Source organism: Aquarana catesbeiana, linkage group LG09 (genome assembly GCF_042186555.1).
Source record: "Aquarana catesbeiana isolate 2022-GZ linkage group LG09, ASM4218655v1, whole genome shotgun sequence".
Taxonomy (NCBI): domain Eukaryota; kingdom Metazoa; phylum Chordata; class Amphibia; order Anura; family Ranidae; genus Aquarana; species Aquarana catesbeiana.
In genome coordinates this window covers 301,258,010-301,285,943 of record NC_133332.1, presented here as the reverse complement: position 1 = coordinate 301,285,943, position 27,934 = coordinate 301,258,010, and the positions used below count along the sequence as shown (strand labels likewise).

Sequence of the window (27,934 nt, the reverse complement as noted above, 5' to 3'; positions counted from 1 at the left end):
AAAATACATATATATCATAATTAGACAAATAACACATTGAAGCTTTATTTGAATGATAACCTAGAGTAAAGCTGGCCATACAGGTTTAATTTTCTTGTACAATGTTTCTCTAGATTTACCGTAACCACTTATACAGGGCACTTCCCCCTTCCTGCCCAGGCCAATTTTCAGCTTTCCGCGCAATCACATTTTAAATGACAATTGCGCGGTAATGCAATACTGTACACAAACAAGTTTTTTATCATTTTGTTCCCACAAATAGAGCTTTCTTTTGGTGGCATTTGATCACCACTGGGTTTTTATTTTCTGCTAAATAAAAAAAAGACCGAAAATTTAAGAAAAAAAAAGTTTTTCTTTTGTTATAAAATTTTGTAAATAAGTAAGTTTTCTCCTTCACTGATGGGTACTGATGGGGTGGCAAAAATATGCAGCAATGATGGGGGTTGATAGGCAGCACTGATGGGGAGGCACTGGCAGGCATTATTGATAGGCACCATTTGGCATCTCTGGTGATCACAGGTGGGCATCCCTGATGGGTCTGCACTGATAATCAATGCACTGATACAATTGAATGTGGTTTAGTCTTGACCTCATATTATATGGTAAATCGAAAGGAAAATCGTACCAGAGAATTGAACATGTATGGCTAGCCTAACCACTTAAACCACACAAAATTGTTAAAAACCAATTAAAACCTGAAAATAGGGCATGCAACCAAGGGTTAATGAGTAAAGTCATCCAAACTTACTGGCAGGCGCGAAGCTACAGGGGTCACAATTGCGACCCTATCCCATGCTGCTCCCCTGTACGCATGAAGATGGCAGTACCAGCGCCCGGGTGGCTGGAGGATGGCGGTGGGTAGCAAAACTCCATGCCCTTCTGCACTGGCTGCTATTCAGTCTCACATTCCCCACCCATGTACTCGGCCGGCCCCTCTCTTGCCCCAAAGAGCGCTGCATAGTCCAGTATCACCCCCCCACACCATCCCAAGTAATTTACTGGCCCCTTCTTTTTCTGAATGGAGAGTCAGTGATCTGTACTGATCACGGAGTCTGTCCATTTATAATTGTGGCATAGTAAACTGTTTACTATGCTTCAGTTTATGAATGGACAAGATCAGTGTGACTATTCCCAGCATGAGAGGACTTTCTTCCCTTGTTTTATTTTCAAGGTGTATGAAGACGCGCAATTGCTAGTTTTTCTTTTTTCCCCTATGTGAATTCTGTGTAGCTGGGGCCGCAAAGAAGGAGATTGAGGGCTGTGTCCTCTGTCTTCTGTCTCCTTTCTCTGTCTCAAAGGTGGAACATCAGAGGTCTGTTTAGATGCTTGATATTTCACCAAAGCCACCCAACGGGGCTCCGAAAAACAGAGTTAGGTACCTGGTAACTCTTTTTCTAAGAAGTCTTCCAGGGCAGCATCCGAGAGATAGGCTCCTCCTCCCTAAAACAGGAAACACATTAGTCCACCATTATAAATTTCACACTCTTACCTGTGTGCCTCAGTTATGTTAAAGCACCGAAGGAATTCCCTGTAAGCTGCAAGCTCCCCCTCTGTACCTGGTTTTTGTTGTTTCAAGGGTGGGAACTAGTGCTGCCCTGGAAGACTTCTTAGAAAAAGAGTTACCAGGTACCTAACTCTGTTTTCTCGAATCGTCTTCCAGGGCAGCATCCGAGAGGATATATCAAGCAATACTTACTAGGGTGGGGTTAGAGACTGGAGCACTTTACGACCAAATGCTTGGTCTTGGTCAGACAGCTGGTCTATGCGGTAGTGCTTAGCGAAAGTACTGAAGCTCGACCATGTCGCTGCCCTGCAGATCTGCTCCGGAGTTGCCCCTGCTTTCTCTGCGGCCGAGGTTGCCCAGGCTCTAGTTGAGTGCGCTCTGATTTCACTAGGTGGAGTGAGATTCTGTGCCTTATAGGTAATCTGTATGGCCATCCTTATCCATCTGCTGATGGTGCTTTTTGAAGCTTGTTTCCCTCTGTTGATTCCTGCATAGAGGATGAAGAGGGAGGTCGTTCTACGCCATTCTTTTGTTCTTTCGAGATACGCTATGAGCGTGTTCCTTACATCAAGTTTGCTGTAAATGTTTCTTTTCCTACTATCCATGGTTGTTGGAAGTGAGGGTATGACGATGTTTTGGGTTCTGTGAAATGTAGAAGAGACCTTGGGTAGAAAGGCCGGATCTGGAGAGAGAATTATCTTGTCCAGATGTATTAGACAGTATGGTTCTATTGAAGATAGAGCTTGGATCTCACTCACTCTTCTGGCGGATACTAAGGCCAGAAGGAGCGCAGTTTTTAACGTGAGGTTTTTGTCTGAGCTGTCCTCGATAGGTTCAAACGGAGGGGAAAGAAAGCCCTTAAGTACTGTGCCCATGTCCCAGGTGGGAGTTTTGTACAATTTGGCTGGTTTGGATCTTTTAAGAGCTATGAGGAATCGTCTTATCAGCGGGTCTTCCGCTAGTCTAGTATCCATGACCGAGGAAAGTGCTGCAACCTGTACTTTCAGGGTACTTGGTGATATGTTTTTGTCTGCACCATCTTGTAGGAAGTCCAAAACTATTGGAATTATCCCACCGTTGGAGATTGGTCTGTCTTCGTACCAAGAAGCAAATTTTTTCCTTATTTTCTCATAGATGGCTCTCGTTACCGGCTTTCTGCTGTTTAAGATGGTGTTGATTACTCTGTCTGACAGGCCTTTGTTCTGGAGTTTTACCCTCTCAGTAACCAAGCCGAGAGCTTCAAGATTTTGTGGTTCGGATGGTTGACTGGGCCTTGTGACAGTAGATCCAGGCGGTCCGTCAGTGTCAGCTGAGGTTGTATGCTGAGATTTTTTAAATGACTGAACCATGCTCTCTGGGGCCAGTGTGGTGCTATTAGTATCACTGTTGTTTTCTCTGCCTTGATTTTTTGGATTACTTTTGGGATTATGGCAGTTGGAGGGAATGCATAGCACAGATGCCATTTCCAGTTTTGGTTGAAAGCATCCACCCCGCTGTTGCCATCTGTAGGGTCCAGGGAGAAAAATATCGGAGATTTTGCGTTCGCCCTGGAAGCAAATAGGTCTACTTCGGGTATTCCCCACTTCTGGGTGATTTGAGTGAAGGTTGTTTGGTTTAGCGACCATTCCGTGTGTTTTATCGTTTTCCGGCTCAGGAAATCTGCCACTGTATTGTCTGTTCCTTTTAGATGAATACCGGATATCGATCTTATATTCACTTCTATCCACAGTAGGATAGATTGTGTCAGTCTCATCAGTTTTTGGGATTTTGTGCCCCCTTGTCTGTTTAGGTATGCGACTGTCGCTGCGTTGTCTGATTGTATCTTTACATCCTTCCCCTGTAATGCTGGCTTGAAGGTTTTTAGCGCTTCCCCCACAGCTTTCAGCTCTCAAGTTTGAGGAGGCTTGTGCCCATTTGGGTGTCCATTTCCCTTGCGAGAACCGCCCTTCCATGTGGGCTCCCCATCCTAGGGCGCTTGCATCGGTGGTGATGCTGACTGGATTGACTTGAGCCCATCTGCGCCCCTCGATGACCCGAAGTGGGTTGAGCCACCAGTAGAGTGTTTGTTTGACTGTGGCGGGGACGGGAATGGATTTTTCTAGGGATGCTTGCCTGCCATCCCATTGGGACAGAATGTAGTTCTGTAAGGGTCGCATGTGAATTTGTGCCCAGGTGATGGCTGGAATGGAAGACGTCATCAGTCCTAGTACGGACATTCCGTGCCTGATCGTTGTGGAATGGTTCCTTAGCAGGGACGTAATTGCTTGTGTCATTTTTACGTCTTTTTCCTTTGTTAGGAAAATTTTTGACAGTCTGGAGTCCAGCACGTATCCCAGGTACACTACTCTCTGGCTTGGGATCATTTGCGATTTCTCTGCGTTTATTAACCATCCCAGGTTTTGCAGATGGATCATACTCTTGCGCAGGTTGTTTTCTAGGATTGCTGCTGAGTCCGCAAAGAACAGGAGGTCGTCTAAGTATGGTATTATTCCAATACCCTCCTGTCTTAGACCTTTTAGCGCTTCCGCCATTATTTTTGAGAATATTCTTGGAGCTGAGGAGATTCCGAAGGGGAGAGCTGTGTACTGTAGGTGCAGCGTAGCTGCTGGCCCCTGGATTGCGAACCTTAGAAACTTTTGGTGATCCTTCCTTATGGGGACATGTAGGTAGGCATCCTGTAAGTCTAGTGTTGCCATGAATGTCTCCTGCGGTAGGATGTTCCTGATTGAATAGATAGATTCCATTCTGAATCTCTTGTATCTTATTCCTCGGTTGAGTGGTTTGAGGTTTAGTATCAGCCTTAGTTTGCCTGATGGTTTTCTTTTTGCGAAGATGTGTGAGTAGAAGCCCTTTTGTTCCTCCTCTTGGGGAACGTGACAAATCACCTTCTGATCTAATAGTTTCTGTAGGGATTCTAGAAACACCTTTGCTTGATTGCTGTCCTTGGGTAGCATGGTCGCTAAGTATTTGGTTGTGGGGCGGTTGGAGAATTCTATTGCGTAACCGTCCGCTATGGTGCGCAGTATGAATTTGTTTTCTGTTATCTCCTCCCATTGGTGGGAGAAAGCCGCCAATCTGCCCCCCACCTGAAGGCAGTCATTGTTTTTTGTTCTTTTGGGTATTAGGCTTGAGGATGAATTCACCTTTGCCTTTCTTGTTTTGTTGACCCCAGTGCTTTTTTGCCCCTGGCTTATTGAATTTCTTGAAATGCCGAAAGGGCGCCTTCCCTTGTCTCTTCTTGGTTTGAGGGAACCCCTTATTTTTTGCTGCAGTCCTATCCAGGACTGTTTCTAGTTCGGGACCAAACAGTAGGTCTCCAGTGAATGGTATGCCACATAAACGGTTCTTGGAAGGTGCATCCCCCCCCCAGGATTTTAACCACAGGGCTCTGCGGGCCGAGTTTAGTAGTGCCGTGGTCCTAGAGGATATTCTGACAGTTTCTGCTGAAGCATCTGCCAAGAAAGCTGCCGCTCTAGTTAGTGTGGGGATGGTTTTAATTAGTTCCTCCCTGGGTGTGTCGTTCTCCAATAGATCTTGCAGCTGGGTTAGCCAGATTAGCAAGGTTCGGGCTGTGCAGGTGGAAGCAATAGCCGGATTTAGGTTTGCCGCCCCTGCTTCCCATGCCCTTTTCAGGAGAGCTTCTATTTTCTTGTCCATGGGGTCGCTGAGGGTACCTGCGTCATCAAAAGCCAAGTCCGATTTGTTCGTGATTTTTGCCAGAGAGGCATCCACCTTGGGGCATTTAGCCCAGGTTTTGGTGTCTGCTTCCGCAAACGGGTATCTGCGTTTGATTGTGGCGGGGATGAAAAGCTTTTTCTCTGCCGCTGGTAGATGGGATACTGGCCTGAGCGACACTTGCTGGCGTTTCTAATTTCTCTATAGCTGAGCGTAGTGGTGCCATGGTGCTCTGAATTTCTTTCTTAAAAGAATTGAGCAGGTCTTTCAAAAATCCCTGTGATTCTTTTGCCACCATTTTGTCTAAGCATTTCTGACACAGGGGCTTTTTCCAATCTGGGGAAAGCCTGTGGCTGCATGAGGCACATGTTTTGCCTTTAGCCTTCCTTTCCTCAGGGGTCTTTGCCTGCAAGCGAGCATAGAGAACAAAAAAACCCCGTGAGTTTAGGTGGTCAAAGGAACTGCCTGTAGATAGGCAGTAAAGAGGTTAAGACAGAGATAATTCAAGAATATTCTGGCTTACCTTGGAGCTGTCCTGATTTGCAGGATCTGCAGGGCAGGGTGGGGAAGCGTCAGACATGATCAGCCACCAGGATCCTCTGCTTAGAGGCCTTTTTATCTGCTTCCTGCATAAGCTCCGGCCCCGCCCCCGGCTGACCCCGTGCAGGTTGGTGGACACACCTGCACATGCCGCTGTATTGTAGAGTAACTGTGCTGGTAGTGAAGGGTAGCATTGAACAAATTTGCTATTTGTATTCTGTTTTCTTTCTCTTTTTTTTTTTTTTTTTTTAAACTTCCCGCCCCTAGGTGTCCCTGCTCTATCTCCGCAGTAGATAGACTACGGGAAAATGGCCGCCAACCCGGAAGCGGAACTTCCTCGGCGCCATCTTGGTACACCCCCGACTTCCTGTAGCGGCCTGTGGCGGTGAGGACGCTGCTGCGCCGCCCGGAGAGCGGTGGATTCGTTTGGGGGGACAGCCGCAGCCACCAGGGACCTAATTTAGAAGGTGCAAAACCCTCCCTGCTAGACCCTCTGCTGCTGAGGTTGTCGGCGGCGGCGGCGGCGGGGGGGGGGGGGGGCGCCCATCTATGCATGTATCCATCCCCCCTGGCGGGCTCCAGATTCTGCGGAAAGCCAGAGGGGGGTGCTTGCGGAAGCATACACAGGCCTAACAGCGGCATGGGGTGGGGATGACAGAGTCCTCCTGCAGCCTGGGGGGATGATTGCAGACCCCTCAGTAGGGGCGAAATCTCAGGCTTTGAGCAATGTTGCCCAGTGCTGCGCCTGCTCGCCCTCCCAAAGCCCCTTGGGCTGTATGGGATGCTGGCAGGGGGTCTCCTGCAACAAGCACAGAGACAGGTGAAAATAAAATAACAAACGTTCTTGCAGCTCCTGTGGGTCCGGAGGAAACACAAACAACTGAGGCACACAGGTAAGAGTGTGAAATTTATAATGGTGGACTAATGTGTTTCCTGTTTTAGGGAGGAGGAGCCTATCTCTCGGATGCTGCCCTGGAAGACGATTCGAGAAAAATATTTAAAAAATATTGTAAAAAGAAATAAAAATAAAAAACTACAAAAAAAATAAATAAAAACTACCAATACCAGTGGTGGAACTACAGGATTCATACTTGCAACCAGGCCCTGGAGTTCCACCACCAGGCTCGGAGGAAAGGGCCCCTTCATGGTTTCTTGCACCGGGGCTCAGAAGGTTCTAGTTACACCACTGCGTCCTGGTAAGTATAGCTTGAAAATTATGTCTGAAAGGAGCTTTGCAAAACCATCCTAGTCAAAAGAAAACTGTTAGTAGTGGTATATATATATATATATACGAATATATGAATGAGACTAGATGCTAGATATCCAGAGCACCCCACCATCAGGAGTCAAGAGTCTCCCAGGGCAGAAACTGCAGGGTCTGTAGGGGGACCAGAGAAGGGCTGGAGTCAGCTGCTAGAGTCTGCTGAATGCTGAGACCAGGGGAGGCGGAGATGAAGGGGTCCTGCGGCTGCACGGAGAAGTGAAGGATCTGGTGGAGGTGTTCTGTCCTCCTCTATGCTCCCGACTGCTGGGACAAGGTGGGGGCAGAGTGGAGGGGGATGCCGCAGCTGCAGGAGAGGTGTGAGGGCCATATGAAATGGCCTGGAGGGCCGGATTCAGCCCCCGGGCCTTGTGTTTGTGCAAAACAGTCATGCAAAACCATCCTAGTCAAAAGAAAACTGTTAGTAGTGATATAGATATATATATATATATATATATATATATATATATATATATATATATATATATAGTAGAAACTCAAATAACCCAGCAAGATGTACCTTCCAAATAGAAATAAACCATTAGTGGTATCTCACCCCACCTCTGATTAATGCTAATAAAAGGTGATCACATCCACATTACAAAAATTATAAATTTTGCACAATGAAAAAATAATGTCAACTAGAAACATACATATGGCAGAACAACTTTAAGTCACTAGAAATGCAAAGAAAAAAAAAATCTTTGGAGGTGTATGCAGCAAAGTTTTTTGCCACCCCAACAGCCCTGAAAGCTGTTAAAACAATAGAGGATACATTGGTAGTGGGACTTTTACATGGGGCAACCCCACAAGGTAAACAACTGTATATTTAATACGTGATAACAAGTTACATATTACAATAATTCAATGAAATTCCAAACATACACAAAATCAAAAGCTGATCCATAATAAAGATGATATAAAAGTATAAATTCATAACTCTCCCAATATTGGCATCCATGTTGTTCTCGGATAGGCAAGAATACATGATGGCATAGTGATTGATGACCAAAAAGATTCTGGACATCCTAAAACTTGGCACGTTTCAGGAATAGATGCAAGAAATTATATAAAAAAGTATAGATGAATGCCAGAAAAATGTCATATAGCGAATAGATAACTTCCAAAAAGAGGGGAGAGGGCAAAAAAAAAGGCGATTGGGTTGGGCATATAGCCTTATTACTTACAGGTCAGCTCAAAAAAATAAACCCAGCAGCCATGGAGCGAGGGATGCAGGGGGAATGTCTATCCCGGGGACTGTGGCGGAGTGACCCAACCAAACCACAAGGCAAACGAAGGGTGGACCAGGTTTCGTGATTAATAGATTAAAAGAATGTAAAAGATTGATAATTGCGCCTATAGGCAGTATTGATCTGTAAAAAATATAGATACATCAAATCACTTTTTTTTATTAATTAACCCCCCCCCCCTCTTTTTGGGAGTTATTTACTATATGACATTATTCTGGCATTTTTCTATACTTTTTTAGATAATCTCTTGCATCTACTCCTGAGGAGTGGACTAGATCCACAAAACACGTTTTAGGATGTCAAGAATCTTTTTGGTCATCATACACTATGCCATCATGTATTCTTACCTATTCGAGATCATGGATGCCAACATTGGGACAATTCTGAATTTATACTTCATATCTTATTTATTATGGATCAACTTATCCCTTGTGTGTATGTTTGGAATTTTATTGAATTATTGTAATATGTAACTGGTTATCATGTAATAAATATACGTTTACCTTGTGAGTTGCCTCATGTAAAGTCCCGCAACCAATGTACCGTATCCTCTATTGTATTTAGGGATGGAGGCATCTCGCTCATGATGCATCGGATCAATACTATTTCTTGAAAGTTGTCAAAGGTTATTAAGTTATGGCTGATCGGTGTATATTCTTTGCTATTCCAGCAATATCCAGAATAGTTTTCACTGGGTAGGTGTGTCTTGATGCAATACAATCTCCAAAGATAAAACCAGATTATTGGAAAAGCAACTAATAGTGATGTACTACACATGAAGTTGTGGGTGTCATGATAAACCAATGAAATGCAAACCAGATGTCACTTGTAGGGAATCCCCATATACAGGGAGAGTTTACAGTAAGTAAAAGGAGGGTTACTGGTGAAAACTGTGGAGTACTATAAAGTATGGTCCCAATATCACATAGCAGAAAACCCCAATGTATATCATCTTATATCATGTGTATACATACATCCATCTCAAGTTATCAAATGTAGATCTCCATGCGAGACAAGTACAAGTGGCACTGGTTTATGCACAACTTTCCTATAAAGTGAACCCCTTTTACTTCGCTTAGTATGGGGAAAGTGTAGGTTTCCTTCTACTGGCAATACTTCACACAGAAATGTTTGATTCTAAGAAGCCAAAATAGATAGTCATCAACAAATATTTGGGCCCTGCATTATGGGAGCAGCAACAGATACGTCCAGGTAAGCTGCATCAGCATTAAGTGCCACAATGGTAATTTTCTATTCAGTGCCACACAAAGCTGGTAGAGTATGGTTCTTGGCAGTACACTTCTATCACTGCTCAGTCACAGCAATCTATCTACCATCTTGGGGTCACGGTTACTCTTCCTGGTACAGAGTCAATGGTTAGACTTAAAGGTGTAGAAACAGAAGCTGTTGCAGTGCATTCAGTCCATCGTGATTACCTCCATATTTCAGATCAAACCCAGAGATGGATTCTGATTTTTCATTTCCTTTAATCCCAGTTGGTCTGGAGTCCCTTTCAGTTTTTCTCACCGAGTGGTCTCCATTGTCACACTGTGCAGATCTCTCCAACCCATAGCGATGGTGACTGCTCTCTTGAGTGTAGGACTCCTCAGAACAGCGACTGAAAGGGAAGGAAATCGTAGAAAAAAGTAAACAAACTTACACTGAAAACAAAGCTAATTTTGGAATGTACAGTTATTGCATTTTTTTGTAGATTAACATGGAAGAGAGATCAGCTTGATGACAATTTTATCTATCAGAGTTCTTGCACGCGTACAGCTCAGTACATTCAACGTAAATACCAGCGTCTTTCCCCTGCCTGGGCAGCCCAGGTGCAGAGAACAGCCTTCCATAGACATGAACAGCTGTAGACTGCTGTATCTGGATATACTGCAGTGCTGTCGCAAGAGTATAACGTGCGGGCATACACAAAAAACATAGAACGTTTTCTCTCTTGTGTATTCGCCTATACACCCTTCTCCTTTAAAACAGCACTGCCATATACCCGAGTACAGCAGTGATCACTCATTCATGTCTATGGGAAGCTGTACACTGCATCAGAGAGGCACCTGGAGAGGTGAGTGTTCATCATGCAGATGAACCAGGAGAGCAGAGAGTTTGCAGCGCCCTCCACTTGGTTCTGGGATGCACTCGAGTTTATAGACCACTCCCCTATATCCAGATGTAACCAATTAGCATTGACTGTCCAACTGTCCACACCCTGTGGCAGCAGGGTGCCCATGCTTTCTCCCCAGCTCCACAGGCCAAAGACTGGATGACAGGATTTTCCAAAATGGGGAAAGGGAGGAATTCTCTGACTTCAGAGCTGAAATTTGATCCATCAGACCCCTGGTCCTCAGGCGAATACAAAATGCTCAGAAACACAGTCAACGTGTCCCGAAACAGTGTTTAGTGCCAAGACCCACAACGCTCATGCAACAGCTGAGAGGCAGGCGATTACACAACTGAAGGACAGGGATCCAAAAATCAGATAAACTGAAGATTTTTCTGCAGAAGAACATTCTGTTTTGAATGTCTGCACACGATGAGAGGATTCAACCCCGAATACTGAAGATTCAGGATCGAACCAAATCACTAATACATTTAGACAGCAAATGTTGTGAAACAGAGCCCCACTGACTTTCTTCCACGACTGTTTGTCTAATTATCCCACAATTGGGATGTAATGAGAATGCACTAGAGCCAACACAGAGGCCAGGACAGGACTGAAAGTCACAGTGCTGTAAAAACAGAAACCTCTGGGTGCACTTCATAACTGACCACAGAAGGCAGGAAGTCCCTCTGGGGTTGGAACAGACTAGAAGATCTGGTGAAAACGATTTGAAAGAACGAGGGGCACCATGCTGCCTGCAACAGACAAGTGACCACTGTGGGTTCTCTTGTCCCCCCCCCCCCCCCCGAGGTGTTCCCTTTAGTGGAACTACATATATTGTATACACACTTTTTTATATACAAGCCCAATAAAGGTTATGTTTTAGACAAATTGGCTATGGTGCGGTGGACTACGCACCCTCGCTCTGTTAAAGAAGTATTGTTTCCCCGATTTGGTTTTTAGATAGTAGGGCATTGTTGATCTGGTAGATACCATGTAAAATGTTTGGACTTACAGAACCAAAGAGACAGACATACTCTTTGAAAATGAGAACCGTGATTAGGTTGAGGTACAACTCCTAAAACTGTTCTACTACTATAAATGAGGCAATGACACCTTAATCCAAGAGACCCCAAAGGGGCAGAGGTATGTGTGATAATCTGTGCGGTGAGACAGGAAATCTGAAGGTGAAAAGCAGAAGAGGAAGTGGGAGGTGAAGGCTCAGTTTGAATCCCTGGAATATCAATCTCTGCACCTTAGCACCTGAAAAGCAAACAAACCAGGATTCTGCGAGGATTACCAAAGGTCTATACACTTTGTAAACTGGAAGCACACATTCATACTGAAGGCTTTTCACCTCAGACTTTGCAGGTGGCCAGGGAACCAAGTCCGAAAGGCCTAGACATGCATACTCCAGGAATAAAGAAACAAAAAGGAGGAGACTTTGCAGAGCTTTCCCTAGGCGGTTTGCACTGAGGTGGGAGGGTGCTCTTGCCTCCAGTGACATTTGAAGAAATGTAGTCATGCGAAGACCATGTGTGTCAGGTGCTCCTTGGCCACGGGGTCAGCAGACCAGCTCTCTAACCTGTACTTTGTGTATGTTCGATGCCAAAAGAACGATATGGAAGATAAGCCAAGATGCTTCCAGAGGGCCATGAAAGCAAAGTCTAAAGCTCTAGCTCAGGGTTTCTCAGCCAGGGTTCCACGGCGATCTACCCATCAGTCACAGGCAGCTGATGGGCAGATCGCATCTCCCACATGCAGAGCGGTGCAGACAAGCAAGGAGTTTCTACTGTTCCCTGTCAGCCCCTCTTCCCCTCCTTTCCATCCTAGGTGCTTGTATGTGTTATCACCTGGGATAGACAAGAGGGGCCCGGCAGGGAACAGCGTGCCAGAACAGGACTGATCACAGGTGCTTCCCTGCCATACTCTGCATGTTAAGGAAATCGGTACTGTAATGTGCCCTGCTGTTCTCCCTTTCCCCCCCTGTACACCGTATCTCAATTTGGACCTAGAATTGAGCATTGCTGCAGAAAATGCAAGCACAAGTCTCACAATAGGTACGTTTTAATATTGATCCCAATATTTAATACTATTTCAACAGCTGATAACACCAATGTTCCATGAGCTGTAGATGTGAATATTTTAGGGGTTCCCTGAAAGCTCAAATTTTTTGCCAAGGGTTCCTACAAGGTACAAAAGGTTGAGGAACCCTGTAATGCCATTTGCTCCACATGTTCTATTGGTGAAGGATCTACTGCATCAGTGGAGAGAGCTCTTTAAGGGATTTTTGACCATTATGCCACGGTTTGACAAATTAATGTTGATGCCAAAATAGGGCAAAGGGCAGGGTCCACCAGAGAGAACCAAGTCCTAAAGAATGTGACGTTATCAGTAGGGTCCTTAAACACAGGAACATCCTCTACAACCAAAGTGGCTTCCTTGTTAAGGTGAGCCACGGAAATTTACATGGCGGGTAAACCACTGTTTGATAATATCCTTTCCGAATGAGAACAAGTCTAGTAAGCTTTGGGGGGGGGTCAAGGCATGTTGGGGTGCTTCCTATCACCATAAAAAAGTGGGTGCAATCGAAATTTTTTTTAGTTTCAGGGGCTCCAATGGACTCAAATCTAGAGACTGCATACAGATTCTCCAGTTTCAGAGTGGCATGTATCACAAAGCAGCTAACAGTTTTTTTTTTTCAATTCTGTAGTAATAACAGAACATTGCTACTCCTCAAGGATAATCTCTCAGGTAGAGGTTGCAGAAAATCAGATATAGTTACTGTGACCGATGGCTCAGAGGCCACTGGCAAAGGAGCCACAGAATCTGCAAGGGAAGGCGCAGGAGCATGTTTTATAGTCTCTAGGGTCAAAGACAGCCAGGATCCAGATCAATTGGGCCACAAACATCTTGTGTGACTGTAGCAGAGACCATGGAAGACAAGGAAGGGGACTGTGTTACAGACTGGCATCTACCCTCCTACAGCAAAAAAAATTCCTAAAAAAACACGCATTATGGTGGTGGAATTAGTTATTTTGGGCTGGCCTACAGTATTTTGTTTGTACAGAGAATTATCAAAAATGGTGCAGGTAGGGATACAGCTAAACTACAACATAATCATGTATGTGAATGTGCTGTTGGGGTGTATTATACTAAAAAGGTCCATAGGTCCAATGATATCCGTGGCAGCTGCTCAATGGGACTGAACTAACCTCTGCAATATATAAAGGAAACAGCAGATGGCGCAGAATACATGCAGTATATAAGAAAAAAAGATTATTAAAAATCACAAGTGGCAACTTACAAGATGCATAAAGAAAAGAGCAGGTTATCTACCCTGTGCGGTTTGTTTAGCCTCGGTGTGTCTTCAGGAGCCAAAAAGTGGATGCCGCTGTCAGGAGCTGTGTAGTACACTAGAAACAAAACCGGAGATCCAGGACTGCATAGACTGTGCAGGATTGTGACGTCACACCTGGGGGTCAATGTTTCAGAGAGTAACCGTTCCTTTTCCAAGCCTGAGCCTGGTGTCCTACAGAGCTCCTGACAGTGGCATCTGCTTCCTGGCTCCTGAAGACATACCGATGATGAACAAACCGCACAGGGTGGATTACATGCTCTTATCTTTACGCATCTTGTAAGTTGCCACTTGTGATTTTTGAATAAAGTCTTTTCTTATATATTGCACTTAATAGGCGCCCTCTGCTGTTTACTTTAGTATTTTGTTTGTAGCGTCCAATCCTCCTGTGGGCCGCATTATAATTTAAAGGTGAAAGCCTCCTTGTGTCCCTGCAATGACAATAGGCAGGCGTGCACTGTAGCCAATCTGCAAACTACAGGCAGTGCAGATGTTTGTATATTGCAAAAAAGTTTTAAAAAAAAAAAAACAACTTTTCCCTCCACTTGGTTAGCAAAAGAACTTGCAACTGGAGATTTGCAGCTCAACCTTTATGAAATCTAGATTAACAAAGAACCCCCCACAAAAATATGGTATCACTGCTAAACTGTCACAGTGACCAATCCAGGAATGGCATTTAGTTCTCAGTGAAGGAAACCTTTGCTTTTACTTTATTTAACCTTTTAACTGCCCAACCTTTATTGTTTTACAAGCTTCCACTGAAAGTAGTACAGTCTTCTGCATCAAGAGATGCAATGTTAAAGTGTTACTAAAGGCAAAATGTTTTTTTTTTTTAGTTTTGAATCAAGTTGAGAGGGATTAGAATACCTGTCAGTCTGTATTGCTGTCTTTACCTCCCATTAGGGAGTCCTGTTTACTGTTATCAAAAGTGAAAGTAAAAAAATCCCAAATTTTGAGTTGCGATCGTAACAAGAATAGAGAGCAAAACTTCCAATGGGGACATACTGGGAATCCCTCACTTTGCATGGATTTCCTCTCATTTCCTGTTTTGGCTATGGGATAGGAAGTGAAGGGAAATCTCAGTGGGACACAGATGGCAAAAAAAAAAAAAACTGACGGGTTATATCCCTCCCTCAGTCTATCCAAAATGGGGAAAAAAAGCTTTGCTTTTAGTGATACTTTAATACAGACCATTCAAGTTGATAGGGCGGTATGAAAAATTATTTTTATTCAAATTCCTAATCAGCCACTGTAAAGCCAGCAAAAGAATGAAGCTGAATAAAAAACACCTAGCTGTAAATTTTACTGATAAGCAAGCTCCACAACACCGAGGCTTACCAGAAGGATGAGCTAGGGGACATCAAATAGCAAGTGTAAAATCAACACCACTGACCCATGTTGGGTCACCATCCCCTTCCTCAGAAAGATGCCTGTGTCCTTACATTTGCGGTTTGATGTCAGATGATCTGGCAGAGGGGAGAGCAGATTGCATCAATTTATGATAATTCTAGCTGCTTTTATCACGGTATAACAATCAGATACACGTGTATATATTTGCTATATTGTAATCATTTAACTCAATGATCTGCACTGTCTGGTGTATCCCTAATTTTACTCTTGGATACTTGTATAGGAGTTTGCAAAATTAGGACTTGTGACAAGATATCACAGACTGTATCCCACCCATGCCATTGATTATGACCTTGTTTGTAGAGGTGAGTGCACTGCATTTCACTATTTTATAGACACGCAAACAGGAAAAACAAAATTCCAATACCTGCTCTTCAATGAAGCAGAGCTCTGGTAGTCATTATGGGAATTTCCGCTGACTTTCAAAGGCTTTTCTTCATAATTAGAAGATTCAACTTTGCGGCGGTCCATTAGTGGCCTCTGACTAGAGAAACTCCTCTTGGATAACTCTCTCTTTTCAGAAAAGCCATTTCCAGAGAGGTTCCCTTCACCATCCAGATCCCCAGGCCTTTTCTCACTAAAGTCACTGCTCTCGGATGCAGTTTCCCAGTCTTCATTGACATGGTCAGCATTATGGTAAGATCTCTCTGGTGGTCCAGATATTTCACCCAATGGTAGCTTGGAACGGGCCTGCCAATTGTCGTGATCATTTACGGCACTGCTCATTTCCTCACCATTCCACTGACCAAGAGACTCTCTTTCTTGCCTGAGGCGTTGAAATCGGGGAGGCTTGTCTTGACGAGGAGGCCTTCGTCTTCCAAAAGACCTTTTCTCCAAACTATCCCTATCTGAATAATCATCTTGAAAAACAGACCGCCTATCATCTTGGGCTTCATCAAAACCCCTGTTGTGGTAGGAATCTGGATACCTATAGTCATGCACATAGTCTCTGTCTGTGTTATGGCGTGATCCATAAGACTCAGTTGGTGCATTGTACTCTTGCCAAGAGGAACCTCCAGATTTGGAACTCCAGTGTGTAGAATCCTTGGATGTGAAAGGTCTTCTACTGTAACTGTTGCTAAGTCTCGGTGGAAGTGATCTGCCAAAGGCCCTTGGGGCCCTGGATTTTGAGTCAATACTATTTGGCTCATCTGAGTAATTTCTATTAGACCTCCAAGAACCTTGGAAGTCTCCTTTTGAGTCTTCAGTTTCTCTTTCAACACGTGGAGGTTCGTTTCTATCCTCAGCTCCCCGCTGACGCCGACGTTTGGGCAGTTCCTCATATTCCGACCCTTCACTGTGTGTTTCACTAGCAACACGCCTTCGGGAAACTTTGCCCCTGAAATCTTCAGGGGGATTAAATTCACGAAGAGCCCGGCCTCTGCCCATTCTTTGTCCGTTGTAAGAGCCAGCTGAAGCTCTTCCACGGAAAGAAAAGTCTCTAAAACCTTTACCCCTACCACGACCATGGGCCCTACTACCAAAAGCCTGCTCTTCATCTATGAAAATCCAATTGCTTCTCTTGGTCTGGGGTGCAGGGTTCGATTCACGGGAAGCTGGCTTACTGCTCCAGGTTCTTTCAGTTTTTTCTTGAGAGGCTGTCTCCAAATCCTGGACAGGAGGCTGTATCTGAGGCCTGTCCTCTATTGTCGAGCTGGAAGAAGAGCTTAGGGCAGGGGGTTCTACTTTGGTTACACTGTCCAGCTTAGAGAGTAGCTTTTCTTTCATTGTTTTAGGAGGTTCTTTTGTTTCGGGCTTTGCTTTCTCCAGCTCTTTCTCCTCAACTTTAAGAGCCTTCAGAACTGGCTTCTTTATTGGACCTGAGCGTCTGCTTCTCCCAGTATTTTCCGAATGCTGCTGGTTATTGGTTGACTCTATCCGCCAACCTGTTTCTACAGCGGAGTCCTGTATTCCGCCATCTTCCTTTTTCCATGTTTCGGACCCAGACCCCACTGCCTGCGCCTCTTTAGGAAGCTCTTCTTCCACACTGCTGGATGTATCCAAAGACTTCTGATGTCCATAGCCCCAGCCATTAAACTGCGCTTTCTTATTTACAAAATCAGATGTCCTAGACTGCGCACAAGTTTGCTGCCCCTTGCTTATGCCACACTCTGCCATACTTTCTGTTTGCTGGAACGAGACTTCTTGACCCCTTCTCTGAGGTGAGATGCAGCTAAAACTCCCACTAGGTTTCTTTTCATAACTGCTGGATGGCAAATATTCTTCTCGCTCTTCTAAAGGTTCATGGTGGGTATGTGTGCCCTCTGATCGTTCCCTCGAAGCAGAGTAACAGTTCTCATTCCTGAAAGTCAGAAAACAAAAATCGGTAAGCACATAAATTAGGATTTATAGTTTACCTGTAAAATCCTTTTCTTGGAGTACATCACAGGACACAGAGGAGTTCATAATCATGACTATTTGGATTACACTGCCACTTTTGGTGAATGGACACTGACCAAAAAAGGCAGAAATCCCCAACCAGGCATAACCCCCAACACAGCCTCACCAAGCCTCAGTTTTTTGGCAAATACGGAACACAAGCAAGAAACAAAAGATCTCTGTGTAATCTGATGTACTTCAAGAAAAGGATTTTACAGATAAACCAAAAATCCTAATTTCTTAACTGTACATCACCGGACACATAGGAGTTAATATTCATGACTACTTGGGATGTCCCAAAGCACTGAACATGAGGGGAGAACTACACAGCAACAAGGCCATCAGACCCAAAATCCCCAAACAGAAAAGAGGGGAACCCCCATTACAAAGCAGTCTACAAGACCTTCTGCCTCAGCAAGGGCATGATCATCAGCCCGGTACAACCTAGTAAAAGTATGAAGAGAAACAGAAGCATCATGCTGAATAACCCAGGAAGCACTGACACTTCTTGTGAAACGGGCCTTAATCAGGAAAGGAGGAACCTTGCACTTGATCCTATAGGCCTGAAAAAAAATCTGACAAATCTACCTAGGAATAATGGATCGAGGAGCAGTCTGAATCTTGCGAGGACCCTCAGGCTAAACAAACAGGGAATCAAACTGTCAAAGTCTTCAAAACCAACAAGACCAAAATGAAGGTTCCAGGGAGATGGAGCAGCATAGGAGAAAATTCATCTGACACCCTGAACAAAGGCTGTAACCAAGGAATTTGATGCAATAGGCCTCTAAAAGCACAGCCAAGAAAAGATGCCTCCAGACCAAACAGAAAGCAGACCAAAATACGCATTATGACATTGTTGGTAATGAAACGTATGAGCTTCACACTAAGTGAAATAAGCCTTCCATGTATGATGTTAAATCTTCCCGTAGGTCGTCTTTGTAGCCCAGAGGAGGCTCGGAACATAAACCTGTCCAACTTGCTGTTGCATCTGGAAGCCAAGAGATCCACATCCAGCATCCCCAAGCGCAGACAAATCTCTGAACTCTTCCAGGTGAAAGGTCCATTATCCCAAAAAGAAATCACCTTAGATGGTAAAGATCGAGGTCTCACCACCACCTTATCCTGGTGAAGAACCAGAAAAGTGCTGCCAACTTTGAGACCCTGCGAGCTGAGGTAATGGCAACCAAAAATACAACCTTGCAGGTAAGAGACGGGAGTCTCTCAGAGGCTCAAAGAGAAGTCTTCAAAACCAACAAAACCAAAATGAAGGTTCCAGGGAGACAAAGAGAGCAGCATAGGAGAAAATTCATGTGACACCCTGAACAAAGGCTGTAACTGAGGAATTTGATGCAATAGGCCTCTAAAAGCACAGCCAAGAAAAGATGCCTCCAGACCAAACAGAAAGCAGACCAAAATACGCATTTTGGCCTTGCCAGTAAGGAAACGTATGAGCTTCACACTAAGTGAACTAAGTCTTCCATGTATGATGTCATGTATCTTCCCGTAGGTTGTCTTTCTAGCCAAGAGGAGGCTCGGAACATAAACCTGTCCAACTTGCTGTTGCATCTGGAAGCCAAGAGATAAACATCCAGCATCCCCAAGCGCAGACAAATCTCTGAACTCTTCCAGGTGAAAGGTCCATTATCCCAGATTGAGCTTTTAGTGGCTGAGAAAATCCGCCTGACAATTTTCCACAGAGAGCATGGAGGAGCGGGCCTGAAAATTCAGTTCTGCCCAGACTAAGATCAGGTTGGCTTCTTCCTCAGCAGCAGGTCTTCTCGTCTCCTCCATGATAGTTGACCTATGCCATAGCCAAGGCATTTTCTGACTGCACCCTGACAGGGAGAACCTGAAAGCAGACAAACCACTGTATGAGAGCCTGCCAAAACGCCCACAGTTCCAGGATGTTGATCGTAAAAACGTCTGCTCATTTGATGACCAGGTTCCCTGAACTGAGAGGTTCTCCCAAAGACATTACCGGCCCAACAGGCTGGCATCCATCATCAAGACTTTTCAACTAATCGGAAGGAAAGATTTCCTGGCATCCAAACTGGTCTTGAGTCAGATGCATTGCAAGATCCAAGTGAAACAAGATATTGAGCTGCAGAGATCTGGCGTGAAACTGGGCATAGGGGACCGCATCAAAGGAGGCCATCATCCCCAGCACTTTTTCATGCATGCCCAGATCTGGAGACCTTCCAACATACTTACTCCAACTTAACGCGGACAGGCATTTTCCCTATAGAGCAGTAACTTTGCCTGAGTCATATCTCGGACTAAACCCAAGTATTCCAGACTTAAACTGGCCAAACATGAGTTGGAATTCAGTTGATTCAGCAGACACCAACCGGCACAACCAGCCTGTCAAGTTTTACCCACTCAGATCAGTGCCGCTGGCTATAGTCAGCAGTGCTGATCAGCATATTTTGATGTCGGGTGAAGTCTCCCCACTGTAAGAATACAATAGCTCAGTGGGAAGAATTCTCATACACACCCCAAATGTGTGGATAGGGGGAACCAGGCCTTTTTTTTTTTTTCCTCCAATTCAACCCGCTGGTTGAATGAAAAAAATAAAAAAAAATAAATAAAAAATTATTCCTGTATGGGCTGTCTTAGAAGCAGAATCAAGACTTAATTCTGAAGGTCTGACTGCATGATTTTGTAATTTCAGGAACTTGTCGAGACCTTTGAGGTCGAGAATAGGCCAGACAGCTCTGTTCGTCTTGGGAACAGGATTGAATAGAAGGCGTGAAACCTCTACTAGCACAGGAGCAATGATCCCCTTGGAACAACAATATTTTCCAAGGTCACAAAGAAAATTGCGTCTTTATTTGGCTTCAAATATACCCTTAAGCCCATATAGCATGGGTGGGGAAAGCAGCAAAACTCCAGCTTGTAGCCTCTGGATATCACACTACAGACACAATTGTCTGACTTCCTAAGACAAAACAGGTGCAAGGGATCATAGACATCTCCCTTCAATGGTTGGGGGGGGGGGGGGGGGGGGTGCCTCTTCACTGACAGGAGGATTTGCCTGCAGAACCGGAGGACGCAGGGCCTAGTTCTTACAAAACAAACTCAAGCTTTGGTTTGGAGCCCAAGGCTGGTTGCTTTAGAAAGTGTCCTTGGACACTTTAAAAGACTGGGACCTCATCCAGAGGGACAATCAGGGTGTTATTTAAAATAGGAAATAGCCAGGTCAACAGTCAGAGAGCCCCATTTTCTGTAGGATACTTCCTCCATGAGGTAATGGCGACCAAAACTATTTTGGTGGTTAAAACCCCTTATCCAGGTGAGCCCGATCAGCACACAACACGTCTTGTAAGCGAGGGTGCACTAGGAAGGCCTTAGGAACTTTAGGTAGCCTCCAGGACTCAAAACCAGTGACTTTAGGGGGAAGAAGATTCTGCTCACGCTATAGCTATGGACCCAAGGATTCCTCCTGGGCAGACTCATCTACAGAGGATTCCCAGTCATCAATGATATCCACTTCTTACTTTTCCAAGGGAGTTTCATTTGATGCCAAATCCTTCCTTAAAAGGGAAGGAGAAGAAGGAGAGCACCCAAGTTTGCAATCCAGATATGGCTGCAAAAAATTCCTCTTGTTGCTCTTGCAGACACCCACTCCACAATACACTGGTCAGTCCGAGGAGTCCCTTTAGTGATAGATTCTTACAACCACGATGCACCACAGAGCGCAACAGAAAAATATTTTTGCCTTTGGCCATCAAATAATATAATTCTTCTGAGTGCTGAACATGAGGGTTTTAACCTGGACTTATGATCCAGATTTTTAAGTGTATTTATTATGTAGACGAGGTTAATTTATGTGTAACAATCTTTAGTCTAATATTTAAGGAAAGCAAAGCAATATTTGCATTTTTGTAGTTATTTTTTCAACCGGTGTTATTTATTCAAAGCAGTGTGTTTTAATAGAATAGTATGTTAATAAAATATAATCTTTAATTTAGTTTTTCATTTGTTTTATTTCAGTTTATGTTATTGAATATATTTATTGTTCGTGCAGATTTATGTTATATTTGTTAATGTGTTTTGCTTTGTTCTTCATTGAGAATAACTATCTTAAAATTACCCTTTGGGGTTAATAAAGTACTTTGAATGAGAGAAAGGAGAGGACTGTGCCTTTGAAACAGAGGAGACAGCAGATAAGGGCAGGCATGTAAAGCTCATCTGACCCCTTGGGGGGCCTGCATACCCCAGAAGGTGGTGGTCAATCAGCTGTTAGCCTAAGCCAGAAAACCTGTGTGGCAGCACCCCCCAAAAAAGGCAAGTGCCCCTGCCCTTACTGGGCCCAGATGAGAAGAAAACAATGCAGATATTGATAATAGGATGCAGGATGGCACAGATTTAGGCTAGATTCTGTGAAGTCAGTGTTTGACACAGAAACCACATGTATGGGAACCAGAGTCATAATGGTGCACATACATGTGTAGAATCTCACAATGACGTCAGAGCACGCACTGTATTGGCCTGCCCATTTAAAACACTGCTGCAGTCTGTATTGCACTTCTTAAAGAAAAATAGCAATCTGCCACTGTTGTGACTGCCCAAAGTCTCCGAAACCAAGGGACACTTACAAAGAGGGGCCGCCACAGCTCCACAAAACACATAGGCACTCACCAGTCCACACTGCAGGGCCATTTTAAACCCAGACTTCACTCATCACTGTTGGCATGCCCTGAAGGGCCTCAAGCACTTGACTCCCCTCCATGAGGATAATTTTCCTGGACCTGTAGGGCACCCTGCCATTGAAATCTTAGAGTGCACTGTACGCCAGAGATCCCTGCCTGAAGGATCCAGTGCTGAATGGCATACATTACAGGCCGTGTCTGCTCTTGCATGCAGGGTCTGAGTACAGTCCCCTCTTGGTCTGCTGGTCACAGTGACTGACTTGGATTTAGTCCACCATTGACCTGGAAAGGGTGCATGAACAGGCTCAGATGTAGGAACAAAGACACAAAACGAAGAGATCTCCAGAGAGAATCGCAGTAGCCACCATCATCTTCAGACACTAGCACAAAGCTGTGGCTTTGTTGAGCTGGGAGGGGTTACGTCTGGGTGGGGATTCCTGCCTTTTTCTGCCCAGCGTCCATTCACCTGAAGGTGGCAGGATAACTCAAGTAGTCGTGCATATTGACTCCTCTCTGTTCTGTGATGTACACTTAAATGCTTACTTTGGCTACTTACATAACCATCTTAGGGCACATGCTAACCCACATCTGCAGGATAAAATTGTTAAAAATAATTAAGGTTTCCCATGTGCCTATACTTACTGTTCACGTAAAATTTAAATTTTACATAAGCCATGTACATTTTGAGACAAATTTTTCAAAATGTAAAGTGCTTTCAAGTTAAAGAATTAAATATCTATAGTTTCTCATGCTGACGTTATGTGGCCTGTGTTGGAAAAATATATATTGGCAATGGTGACATGTCCTTTTGAAAATACCAGTTGCCTGTATGCCATGCTTATTGAAGGGCTTTAAAATTTTTTGATACAATAATCCAGAATATTTAGCAAGTGACACTAAAACAACTAATCTGCAGACTGGTTCCAGGTCAGTGACAAAAGGTACTATAAAGTCAATAGATAATAAATTCCTCTGGAACCCTCTTAAGGTTTTTACCGCCATCCCTGACCACCATCCCTGACAGAGATTTTCCTTCAAACACTGCCTCTGTGAGAAAAAAAGCAAGAAAATCTTACCAACAGGTACATAGGCGGCAAAAAAAAACTTCAAAGCGATACTAAAAAGTATATATTAAACGTATTTGTTCCGTGCAAAGGTTTTACACAGAGCAGCCCCGATCCTTCTCTTCCTGAGCCCCCCACTGAGACTTGGGTCCCCCCCCCTCCCCCGAGTGCCCACCACTTGCTATGGGGGCACACTTGCGTGTTCGCTCCCGAGCCCTAAACTGTGTGTTCATTATAACAAACAGAACAGTGCTCAACCCTGCCCCCGCCGCCCCCCCCTTCATCCTTACAGGCTGTGATTGACAGCACCGGGGCTTAATGGCTCCCACTGCTGTGTCTGAGCCAATAAGGGGAGAGAGAGCCGGGAGAGCAGCGGCTCTCGTGCACATTGCCGAGATTAGACTCAGGTATGTACTTAGGGGGTTCTTGGGAAAAGCTGTGCACATGTAAAAAAAAAAAAAGCCTTAAAGCCTTTAAAACCACTTTGATGCCATTTATGTCCACTGCAGATATTCTCACTTTCTGCCCAACTGGAAGAGAGCAGATATCACTGATTGTGATAACAGAATGCAATAAAAATTATAGCTAGAAAATCTTTTCAACTTTATATATAAAGAGAAGGACTGAAAAACTGCTTAGGACAGGGTTCAGTGGTTTCAGGGGGAACAGAGCAGACACACATGGAAAGTGCTAAATCAGCAGCAGGTAGAACAGAAGGATTAATGGCTGTTGGAGTGCAGATGTTAAATGGGGAAGGTACTACATTGTTAAGGGGGTTCAGCAGCAGTAGGGCAATTGAGAAAGGACAATCCTTTTAAATGCCAAAATACATGATTGTAAAGGGTTGTCTTATTGTAAAACCATCAGCAGCATGATACCTGCTGTAACCTCCTTCTGCTGTATTTTCCATCTGCTTCTGTTGGGAGACAGAGTAGACTTTGCTTTGGACATGCACATAGCCATCCTGGTTCCATGCTGACACCGGCTCTGCAGGTTGTTGCCTGCGCTCTGAGGGCGCAGTAGACTGGCAGTCATCAGGCTGGCAGCTTCCACCCACAGATTCTTGCTGAATCAAATGTTTCATCACACCTAACAAAACAAGAAGTTTAAGTATTAAAAGCAATGTATAAGTGTGTATATATATTTATAATTTTATTACGCTGAGCACTCTTTGATAAAACCCTTGTGCTCTGTAGATCCTGGGTCATGGTGGGTGCACCAAACATTTAATTATTTCTAAGAATAGATTTAAATAGTAAAGCCTGGTAAGCACTAGTAGTTTGTTTTCCTTCAACCCAGCATGGCTGGAAAAAAAAAAAAAAAATCTGACAGCTCTGGCTGGAGCCGCTGATCGGGAGCCCATCAACATATCTTTTGGCCATGCCCCATCGACAGTCAGATCGGCTGCAGTACACATGGGCCGAATGTCAGCCAGTTTCTACTGAACTGGCCGATACTGCCCGTCATTTGGCTCATGTGCACTAGGCTTAACGCCACTTTTGATGAGAACAAAATTCCCCAATGCTACAATTCTAATGTACATAGATCACTCAAACTTTGGTGCAGATTCCTACCTTTCGTTATTATTAAAAGTAGTTGTTTGTGTCCATGTGCAAAGTGAATGTGAATGTGAATTGGCTGCTGCACTTGCAGGGTTCTAATGAGGATATGGGAAGGGTTTGCATCCCTTAAGACACGATTTCTCAACAAAAATGACATTTGTGTTGCAGTGGAAGCCCAAAATCTGATTTGTATCTGAGTGCTGACTTCTGGGAAAATCAGTAAGCCAATCACACAAGCAGGAAATTACATTTCTGCAGGTTGCCATATTGCATTGCATTTTACAGAAAATTACAACAATGCAGATTGAAAAGGAAAGTACATTTTAATAACATTACAATATGACTTGTGTCACAATTGTATATGCTATATTTATTTGCAATTTTATTTTCCCCACCAAAAATGGTGTTACCCTTTAAAACATATACAACTCAAACATCAATTTGACAAAGACGCAGGTTCTCTGCTTTAACCTGCTCATCTCCGCTTTTATGGTCCCAGAGTCCAAGCATATCATTAGTTAACCACTTGCCTATCAGGGGAATTTTTTTTTAAAAATTTGCAGACATTAAAATCTACATTTTTTGCTAGTAATTACTGTAAACCTCCATAAAAAAGATATTTTTTGAAAGCAGAGACCATGCAAAATAAAATTGAAGTAGTTACAATTTTTTTATGTTGCACGATAGTTGCAGTGTTCTGTATCATAAGCATATTTTCAAGAAAAATACACTAAAATGAATTCTAGTGCAAATATTAAACCCATTTTTTTTTTGTTTAAATATAAAAAGATGGGGTTGCATTGCCTATCAGGGGAATTTTTTTTTTAAAATTTGCAGACATTAAAATCTACATTTTTTGCTAGTAATTACTGTAAACCTCCATAAAAAAGATATTTTTTGAAAGCAGAGACCATGCAAAATAAAATTGAAGTAGTTACAATTTTTTTATGTTGCACGATAGTTGCAGTGTTCTGTATCATAAGCATATTTTCAAGAAAAATACACTAAAATGAATTCTAGTGCAAATATTAAACCCATTTTTTTTTTTGTTTAAATATAAAAAGATGGGGTTGCATTGCGTAAATACATACCAAAACACATCAAGACTTAAAATTAGACAAGCCTGTGGAATCGCAAAAAACTATGGTACTCAAAATTCTATAACCCAACACATGTGTAAAAGCTCTTTGTTAATTAGTCTGCCTGTTTGTGTCCGATTCAGATCCTTTTACCATTTATCTTACACCTGCAGAGCAGCAGACTTATGCAGGTGAAAAACACAAGGTGCAGCTAGGAAGGATTAAAATTCCATTAGTGTTCATCATCAAAATAAGCAATATGTTTAATATGTTTTTTTTTTTTTTTTTTTCCCATCAGCGCATCCCCCACAGTTATTACCTTTTGTCTCCACTTGACCCTCCCTTCTAGATTGTAAGCTCTAACGAGCAGGGCCCTCTGATCCCTCCTGTATTGATTTGTATTGTAAGTGTACTGTCTGCCCCATGTTGTAAAGCGCTGCGCAAACTGTTGGCGCTATATAAATCCTGTATAACATTATTATTATTATTATTATTATTATGCGGCACAGTTGTGTAGTGGATAGCACTTTCGCCTAGCAGTAAGAAGGGTTGCTGGTTCGAATCCCAACCACGACACTACCTGCCTGGAGTTTGCATGTTCCCCCTGTGCCTGCGTGGGTTTCCTCCGGGTACTCCGGTTTCCTTCCACACTCCAAAGACATGCTGGTAGGTTAATCGGATCCTGTCTAAATTGTCCCTAGTATGTATGAATGTGAGTTAGGGACCTTAGATTGTAAGCTCCTTGAGAGTAGGGACTGATGTGAATGTACAATGTATATGTAAAGCGCTGCGTAAATTGACGGCGCTATATAAGTACCTGAAATAAAGAATAAAAATAACCTTGAATGCATGCTTCTGCACAGGTTGCAGGAATATCAAACTTGTCATGACATGTCAGGAAGGACTGCAATTGCCCAGCCAAAAGATTGTTGCAGGCAACTGTCATTTCATATCCATGGATAGGATACTTTAAAGTGGAACTATAGTCAAAAAAATTAAGTCCTGCTAGATCACTTCAGGCTGGCCCCTTTTGCAGGTGTAGCTAGGGAAATATTTTAAAAATAAGAGCCTATACTGTAAAATCCAGTAATACACTGGCTCATCCTGCTCTGTTGTGTTACTCTGTTATTGTTGTTAGATCCATTTGTATCCTGAACACAAGAGGGCAGCAAAGAGCAAATTTGTGCTTTCCAGTTCACTATATCCTAGCTACCAACCTGGTGGATGAAGAGAAGAGGGATAAAAGTCCACAGCAGCACGACCCTGTGTCATTCGAGGGTCCATATAGGAAGGCATCATCATCCAGCGAGGGTCGAAACCCAACATCTGCGGATGGTGGGAGTAGAAGGTCCGAGGAGTGTTGGAATGGGTAGAAGCCACATATGCCGCCTGCTGCTGCCATTGCTGCATCTTGTATAACTGCTCCTGAAAACAGACACAATTACTCAATACTAACACCTGCCGTTTACATTGTTATGCCAAAAAGAAAATCTGTAGCCAACATAGCTGAAGCAGCTTGGGTATGGCTTTTTATGCATAGTTTTATTGGTCTAGCTTGGCCCAATGTAAATATGTATGTGACACTGGCTGATCACTGCGGAAGCTGGAAATCATCGTAGAAGGCTCTGCTACTACAAAGAGTGCTACTAGCTTTGGGTTCCTTTGTCAAGTGGATGTCCAGCTACTTAAAGAATGCAGGTCGTTTGTTCAGCAGCATTGATTACATCCAGAGAACATTTTGCAAAGTGTTCTTTGATTAGATGTGGTGGAGAAATGGGTTAGTGATGTTACAACCTCCACCTTGTGCAGAGTACACTTTACATTCATTGAGAAAATGCAAAGTGTTCTCTGAATGGCACCTGTGCCATGCGAGCAACCTTGTGCGTTAACTAAGCAGACATGCTTGGCATAGGACCAGACAGCTAACAGCTTTCGCTATAGCAGCAGTGTTTACTACATTTATTTCAAGCTTCCACATGGATCACCCACATATGGAACATATATACTTGCATTGGTCCAAGCAGAACCAAATTAATATTGCCAATAAAGCAAAAAACAAACTTCAGCTTCAAGTACATATTGCTAAAGCT

General features: G+C 43.7%; 1 protein-coding gene across 6 annotated transcripts in view; it reads right to left on the bottom strand.

Moving 5' to 3' along the window:
* The window catches only part of PRRC2B (proline rich coiled-coil 2B), a 202,285-nt gene that overhangs the window by 56,384 nt on the left and 117,967 nt on the right, over window positions 1-27,934 (bottom strand). For 5 of the 6 annotated variants that reach the window (XM_073600503.1, XM_073600505.1, XM_073600507.1 and 2 more), the window contains exons 14-17: window positions 27,062-27,269; window positions 24,082-24,292; window positions 15,476-17,410; window positions 9,667-9,848 (exon numbers count right to left, since the gene is read on the bottom strand). In XM_073600503.1, the coding sequence (XP_073456604.1) occupies window positions 9,667-9,848; window positions 15,476-17,410; window positions 24,082-24,292; window positions 27,062-27,269 (2,536 nt within the window). The remainder of the gene's footprint in view (window positions 1-9,666; window positions 9,849-15,475; window positions 17,411-24,081; window positions 24,293-27,061; window positions 27,270-27,934) is intronic. The other variant, XM_073600508.1, reaches the window with a different exon arrangement.